At 40.0% G+C, this 8212-nt stretch overlaps 1 protein-coding gene across 2 annotated transcripts in view; it reads right to left on the bottom strand.

Moving 5' to 3' along the window:
• The window catches only part of gatad2b (GATA zinc finger domain containing 2B), a 51607-nt gene that overhangs the window by 8770 nt on the left and 34625 nt on the right, over positions 1-8212 (bottom strand). For both annotated transcript variants that reach the window (XM_058046281.1, XM_058046282.1), the window contains exons 6-10: positions 5841-6005; positions 4064-4424; positions 3778-3980; positions 3557-3664; positions 1738-1945 (exon numbers count right to left, since the gene is read on the bottom strand). In XM_058046281.1, the coding sequence (XP_057902264.1) occupies positions 1738-1945; positions 3557-3664; positions 3778-3980; positions 4064-4424; positions 5841-6005 (1045 nt within the window). The remainder of the gene's footprint in view (positions 1-1737; positions 1946-3556; positions 3665-3777; positions 3981-4063; positions 4425-5840; positions 6006-8212) is intronic.

The raw sequence follows: 8212 nt of genomic DNA, 5'->3' as shown, positions 1-8212 counted from the left end.
TATACATAGGCGATCCGAGGCATGTCGACCTTAAAGGGTTCCACTATGTATAGTTCATGTCAATACGTTTATGTCAACAACCGCTTATATCCACGCAAGTCAGGCGATCCGAGGGACGTCGACCTTAAAGGGTTCCACTATGTATAGTTCATGTTGATACGTTTGTCAACAACCGCTTACATCCACGTGAGTTAGGCGATCAGAGGGATGTCGACCTTAAAGGGTTCCACTAACTCACGTGGATATAAGCGGTTGTTGACATAAACGTATCGACATGATCAATACATAGTGGAACCCTTTAAGGTCGACATGCCTCGGATTGCCTGACTCACGTGGATATAAGCGGTTGTTGACATAAACGTATCAACATGAACTATACATAGGCGATCCGAGGCATGTGGACCTTAAAGGGTTCCACAATGTATTGATCATGTCGATACGTTTATGTCAACAACCGCTTATATCCACGTGAGTCAGGCGATCCGAGGGACGTCGACCTTAAAGGGTTCCACAATGTATTGATCATGTCGATACGTTTATGTCAACAACCGCTTGTATCTACGTGAGTTAGGCGAACCGAGGCATGTCGACCTTAAAGGGTTCCACTATGTATAGTTCATGTTGATACGTTTATGTCAACAAACGCTTATATCCACGTGAGTCAGGTGATCCGAGGCATGTCGACCTTAAAGGTTTCCACTAACTCACGTGGATATAAGCGGTTGTTGACATAAACTTATCGACATGATCAATACATAGTGGAACCCTTTAAGGTCGACATGCCTCGGATCGCCTGACTCGCGTGGATATAAGCGGTTGTTGACATAAACGTATCAACATGAACTATACATAGGCGATCCGAGGCATGTGGACCTTAAAGGGTTCCACTATGTATTGATCATGTCGATACGTTTATGTCAACAACCACTTATATCCACGCGAGTCAGGCGATCCGAGGGACGTCGACCTTAAAGGGTTCCACTATGTATTGATCATGTCGATACGTTTATGTCAACAACCGCTTGTATCCACGTGAGTTAGGCGAACCGAGGCATGTCGACCTTAAAGGGTTCCACTATGTATAGTTCATGTTGATACGTTTATGTCAACAAACGCTTATATCCACGTGAGTCAGGTGATCCGAGGCATGTCGACCTTAAAGGTTTCCACTAACTCACGTGGACATAAGCGGTTGTTGACATAAACTTATCGACATGATCAATACATAGTGGAATCCTTTAAGGTCGACATGCCTCGGATCGCCTATGTATAGTTCATGTCGATACGTTTATGTCAACAACCGCTTATATCCACATGAGTCAGGCGATCCGAGGCATGTCGACCTTAAAGGGTTCCACCATGTATTGATCATGTCAACAACCGCTTATATCCACGTGAGTTAGTGGAACCCTTTAAGGTCGACGTCCCTCAAATCGCCTACCTTGCGTGGACATAAGCGGTTGTTGACATAAACGTATCGACATGAACTATACATAGTGGAACCCTTTAAGGTCGACATGCCTCGGATCGCCTATGTATAGTTCATGTCGATACGTTTACATCAACAACCGCTTATATCCACGTGAGTTAGGCGATCCGAGGCATGTCGACATTAAAGGATTCCACTAACTCACGTTAGAACTGGAGGTTCTCGTGGTCGATCCTAAAGGCAGCCAATCACAGACGAAAGCCGAGAGATGGGACGGACGGATGGACGGGACGCACAACGAAAGGTACCTGGGATGTTGTAGATCTGCCGACGGCTGTCGTGCTGCAGCCTGTTGCCGCTTCCGCTGTTGCCTCCGGCGCTCCCGCAGTGCTTCCCACTGCTCATTCCCATCAGGCTGCTGGCCACCGACAGCTGGGAAGCCTGGGCGAAGTTGGACAGGACGCCCCGCGCCGAGTTGGACAGACCCCTTTGCAGGGAGGCCTGAGGCTGGGGAGTCTGGGGGGGGGGGGGAGAAAGGCGCAGTTTAAGCCTAGCTTAAATAAATCCTATTACATTTCATATGATGTATTTGGCATATTTACATTAATATTCATTTACTTTCATACTAACATCAAACTCGGGGTTTCAGAGGTTAAAAGAGTGATGTAACACGACGCCAGACACCCAGGTGACTTTAAACCGGATAAAACCGCCTTTTTCCCGTTGCAAGCCTCACCATGCTGACTAAATAGCGTCAACACGCAACGCTCAACTCGCTCAGGTGAGTTCCAACCGGACTAAACCGCCCCGGTCCTCCTCCTCCTCCTCCTCCTAGTACTGACTGGTCGGGCAAGATGATTTCTCACGTCATCAAAGCTGCTTTTGTAACAGCGAGGAAGTAGAACGTGTCTTTCACACGCCGCCATTCAAGATAATTACGGCAGAAAAAGGAGGAGCAGGAATTGACTTTGATGATTGAGATTCTGAACTACGGACAAAACTCAAACTGCATGAAAGTTCTAGATAGATCCGCTCTTCTGTCCCTAACACCGTTTTAAAAATATTTTACTAAATAATAATAATATAATTTATCTCGAAAAATCCTAAAAACTAATATCTATTTATATATAGGTATATATATTTAGATATACTATATGTATCTCGATATTTGTAAATAAACTGAATTTAAACAAAAGTCAAACTTTTATTAAAATAGTATATTCTCTTTTTGAAATAAATCTATAAAAAGGTCAGTTTTATTAAAATAATATATTCTCTTTTTGAAATATATAAAAAAGTCAGTTTTATTAAAATAGTATATTCTTTTTGAAATAAATCTATAAAAAGGTCAGTTTTATTAAAATAGTGTATTCTTTTTTAAATAAATATATAAAAAAGTCAGTTTTATTAAAATAGTATATTCTCTTTTTGAAATAAATATATAAAAAAGTCCAAGTTTTATTAAAATAGTATATTCTCTTTTTGAAATAAATATATAAAAAAGTCCAAATTTTATTAAAATAGTATATTCTCTTTTTGAAATAAATATATAAAAAAGTCAGTTTTATTAAAATTGTATATTATTTTTGAAATAAATCTATAAAAAGGTCAGTTTTATTACAATTATAAATAAGTAAAAAAATAAGTAAAATAAGTACTAAAAATAAGGAAGTAATAAATAAAGCACTATTAAAACTAAAAACACTGCAGGAGACACAGAAAGTAGCTAGCACTCGGGGCGCCGCCATCTTGAAACAGAACAGAACAAATTCCGCATTAAAATCCAGTCTATTTGAACGATACGCTTGTTTTTGATATAGTGCTTAACAGAAATTTATATCGGTTTTAAAAATATCGATATATCGCTAACGTGTTAGCTTGCTAGCTTGCTAGCTTGCGTATGGTTAAAGCCACGGCCGTCTCCCGTGTCCCTGCAGTGATCCCATAGCCTCCACATTACGGCTGAGCAATGTGGCGTAAACAAATAATAGTGTAAAGTTGACTATAGGGGTGTTATTTCATGTCTGCAGGTCTCTAATAATGGTAAATATTGTACTTAAGTGCGCTAGCTAAGGTCTTTACAGGACTCAATCTAATATCGGGCTTGTTAAAAAACAGACGCGTTACCTGGCGCAGAGCGTGATGTCGAATCAGGGAGTCGGTCTTGGAGGCGTTGGGGCCGCTCGGGGCGGAGCTGGGCGAGAGGGCCGCCTGCTGCAGTCTCTGTTCGATCTCCTGACATGGAAACAAGTCACATGTGGCGGCGTTTAGTCAAAGCGGCGCTAAGTACGTGACAGGAACACCTTGGAAAATGATCGCCAAAGTTGTAAAAAAAACCCGAGTCTGACCTGCTCCTGCTGCAGGGCCTTCACGAAGGCGTTCTTCAGCCTGTTGGTGTGCTCTGCCTTCAGAGCCTTCTTCTGGTTGGACATCATGCACTGCTCACAGAGAATCCGTCCGCTCTTCTCCTGCTTCCAGTGGGGGGTGAAGTCAGTTCGACACTGAGCGCAGAAGAAGGGCTCCATACGGGAAAGCGTCCCCCGGAGTTTACCTGCAGACCGGAATATGCGGGCCGACGCCATTAAGACACATTGTACGCATCATGGAGAACGTGGAGACTTGATTCGGACCTACCCTGACTGTCCAGGACGCTCTGCACCACCTCCTCCAGGCCCACCATGTAGATGAACTCGCTGTTGGCGGCCGAAGGCAGGAAGTGAAGAAGCGGGGCGGGGGGTTTCGGCGGCGGGATCTCCAACAGCGTTTTCTCCAGCTGCTTCCTCAGGGCCAGCTTTGCGGCGGCCTGGCTGCTGGCCTGGTCGGCCATGGAGTTCACGCCTCCGCTGGCCGAGCCGGACAAGGTGGACGGACTGACGGCCGAGGCTCCGCCCAGGCCGCCCGCCACCCCGCTGGCCCCCGCCGCCGCTTGCATGTGCGCCAGGTTCATGTACATGGCGCTGGAGCCCGAGCGCGACGCCGCCACCTGCTGGCTGGCCTGCAGCGTAAAACACACACAAAATATTTGCCTCTTATCATCTTAAGAGCAGGTTTAGCAAGCAAACATAAAAATAAATCACAACAATCAATTGGCATAATTACCCTGCGTGTCCAAAAGGAGTAGGAAGAAGCAAAGCTTATTAAATCCTACCATACCATAATACCATATACCATAATGGGTACCATAGTAAGTGTCAATATAGTGATATATATAGCACATCATGACTGGTTCAACAAGGCTCAAAGGCTAGACCAGTGATTCCCAAAGTGTGGGCTGCCGCCCCCTGGTGGGCCGTGGTGGTACTGCAGGTAGGCCATGAGAGCTCCTGAATCTTAATAATATTAGATTGTATAATAATAACAATAATATATTATTATTATTAATAAAAACTATAATAAAATAATAATGAATATTAAGTCATATTAATATTACACTATTAATAATAACAATAATGTATATTATAATAACAATATAATATTAATGCTTATAATAATTGTTAATAATAATGTTAATGAATAGTCATAGTCATTAATATTGCATTATTAATAATAATAATATATTATTGATAATAAAAATATAATAAAATAATATTAGGTCATATTAATATTACACTATTAATAATAATAATGTATTATATTATAATAATAATAATATATAAATAATAATTAAAAAAATACAAAATAAATAATATAATATTAATTCTTATAATATAATAATTGTTATTAATAATGTTAATGAATAGTCATAGTCATTAATATTACACTATTAATACTACTTAATAATAACAATATATTTTTAGTAATAAAAATATAAAATAATGAATATTAAGTCATATTAATATTACATTATTAATAATAGCAATAACAATGTATTATATTATAATACTATATTACTAATAATTAAAAAATACAAAATAAATAATATAATATTAATTCTTATAATATAATAATTGTTATTAATAATAATGTTAATGAATAGTTATAGTCATTAATATTACACTATTAATAATACTTACATGTGGGAGCCATTATTATTCTAGGGGGTGAACATGATTCACATTTTGGACAGAATGATGCAGTCCTACCTAAAAAATGATGCATTCAAGTCTATATTATTATTATTATATATGTACGTATCTGTGGTATATTTCAAGCATGGAACACGGTGTGTACTATCATGGTGCAGGGAGTTTGATGCCCAAGGCTCAATTCTCTGAGCTGCAGCAAAGGGAGACGTTTGTTTACCTGCATGATCATAATTAATGCATAATCTGTATCTGCGTGTAAACCCGCTGCCATTTTAGTATTTTACACCAAGTGTGTAACGATGGCGCCCTAACTTTAACAAGTCATGTGATCAAGAGCACATTTACTGGAAGCAGTACTGGTAGGGGTGGATAAGTGGGAAGCGTACCTGCTGGTAGCTGACGGCGTTGCCCATGCTGCTGGAGCGAGCCATTCCGGGCTTGGAGGAGAGCCTCTGGCCTTGCAGCTGGGCGGGGTTGGGCGCTATCACCCGCTGTGACATGAGCATTGGCGGCAGATTGGCGTTGGCTCCTGATCGGATGACCGTGTGACCCTGCAGAAAAACAAAACAATAGGAAATCAACCTTTCCAAACTTGATTTTTTACCATAATGAGAGCCCTCTACACATGAAATAACACCCCTATAGTCACCTTTACACTTCACCAATTTGCTTAACACAATATTTATTCTATTCCTATAAATGATATCAAATATCGATTCTGTTTGTGATATCATTCAGATGTTTGAATGTGATGGATGAGGAGTCGCTACACTCAAAACACACCAGCAGAGGGCAGCCCCTGCTTGATGAAACCACTAAAAAACCTGTTAAAAATATGTTTTTTAACATTATTAGAGCCCCGCAGACATGAAATAACACCCCTATGGTCATCTGTACACTCCTATTATTGTTTGTTTACACCACATTACGCAACAATTACGTGCAGGCTATAGAATTATATACACTTTAAGCACATAGCATGCTACCAAGCTAGCTAGGTAGTTCCAATTTATTTATTGTAAACTCAGTCATTATTGTTTGATGAATATCACAGTGTCTGATATCATCTACACCAAATGTATTCATTTATTATTGTTACATTGAATACCACCGTGTCTAGTATCGTTTACCCAATAGTCATTCATTATTATCTAATCAATACTACACTATCTGATATCATTGACCACAAATTCATTCATTATTGTTTCATGAAAATCAGTGTCTGATATCATCTACTCCTAATTTATTCATTTATTATTTGATTATGGATACCGGTGTCTGATATCACTTCCCCCAAATTCATTCATTAATGTTACATGAATCCAATCATCCATTATCTAATGAATACTACAGTATCTGATATCATTTACCCCAAATGTATTCCTGTATTCTTGTTTCTGAACTACCAGTGCCTGATATCATTTACCCAAAAGTCATCCATTATCCAGTAAATACCACAGTGTCTGATATCATTTACCCCAAACTTTTTCCTGTATTCTTGTTACCGAACTACCAGTATCTGATATCATTGTTTCACGACTACTAGTGTCTGATATCATTTACCCAAAAGTCATTCATTTATTATCTAATGAATACTACAGTATCTGATATCATTTAGCCCAAATGTTTTCCTGTATCATTGTTTCGCGACTGCCAGTATCTGATATCATTTACCCCAAATGTATTCCTGTATCCTTGTTTCTTGACTACCAGTGTCTGATATCATTTACCCAAAAGTCATTCATTTATTATTATCTAATGAATACCACAGTATCTGATATCATTTACCCCAAATGTAGTCTTGTTTCACGACTGCAAGTATTTGATATCATTTACCCAAAAGTCATTCATTAGATTCTAATGAATACCACAGTATCTGATATCATTTAGCCCAAATGTATTCCTGTATCATTGTTTCGCGACTGCCAGTATCTGATATCATTTACCCAAAAGTCACCCATTATCTAATAAATACCACAGTATCTGATATCATTTACCCCAAATGTATTCTTGTTTTACGACTACCAGTGTCTGATATCATTTACCCAAAAGTCATTCATTTATTATCTAATGAATACTACAGTATCTGATAAATGTTTCCTGTATTCTTGTTTATGACAAGAGTGTCTGATATCAAGAGTGTCTGATATCATTTACCCTGAATTCATTATTTCATGAATCGAAGTATCTCCTGTTATTTACCCTAAATTACTGCATTTGATTTTTATTGCCTACCCAGTGTTTGATACCCCATCCTCACTAGGGTCGTGGGTATGCTGGAGCCTATCCCAGCTGTCTTTTGGCACGAGGCGGGGCGGGGCGGGGTTAGACCCTGGCCCGGTCACCAGCCAATGGCAAGGCACATAAAGAGTCAGGTGATCAGCAGTCTTGATGGTCTGCAGCCCAACCACAAATCAATGACGGCTAGAGAGCTGCTACACTCAAACACACCAGCAGAGGGCAGTCAATGCCTGATGCATCAAACCCAAGAAGCCCAGCAACTCGTCATCAGACACACAAAATGAGCTGACAAGACAGTCCAGCACACACACACACACACACACACACACACACACACACACACACACACACACACACACACACACTGAATATTTAACACAATCTCAACATGTAATGGAGGAGCGAGGCTCCATAATACGAGAACAAAGACTTCCAGCAGTAGACTAGCTCGTTAGCTTCGCTAACACGCCAAACGCTCGCATTCACAGAATTTATCATCACCAGGTCACATGACAAT

Source organism: Doryrhamphus excisus, chromosome 14, assembly GCF_030265055.1.
Source record: "Doryrhamphus excisus isolate RoL2022-K1 chromosome 14, RoL_Dexc_1.0, whole genome shotgun sequence".
NCBI lineage: Eukaryota > Metazoa > Chordata > Actinopteri > Syngnathiformes > Syngnathidae > Doryrhamphus > Doryrhamphus excisus.
Note: the sequence above shows the minus strand (reverse complement) of the source record. Positions and strands in the feature narration are given on the sequence as shown.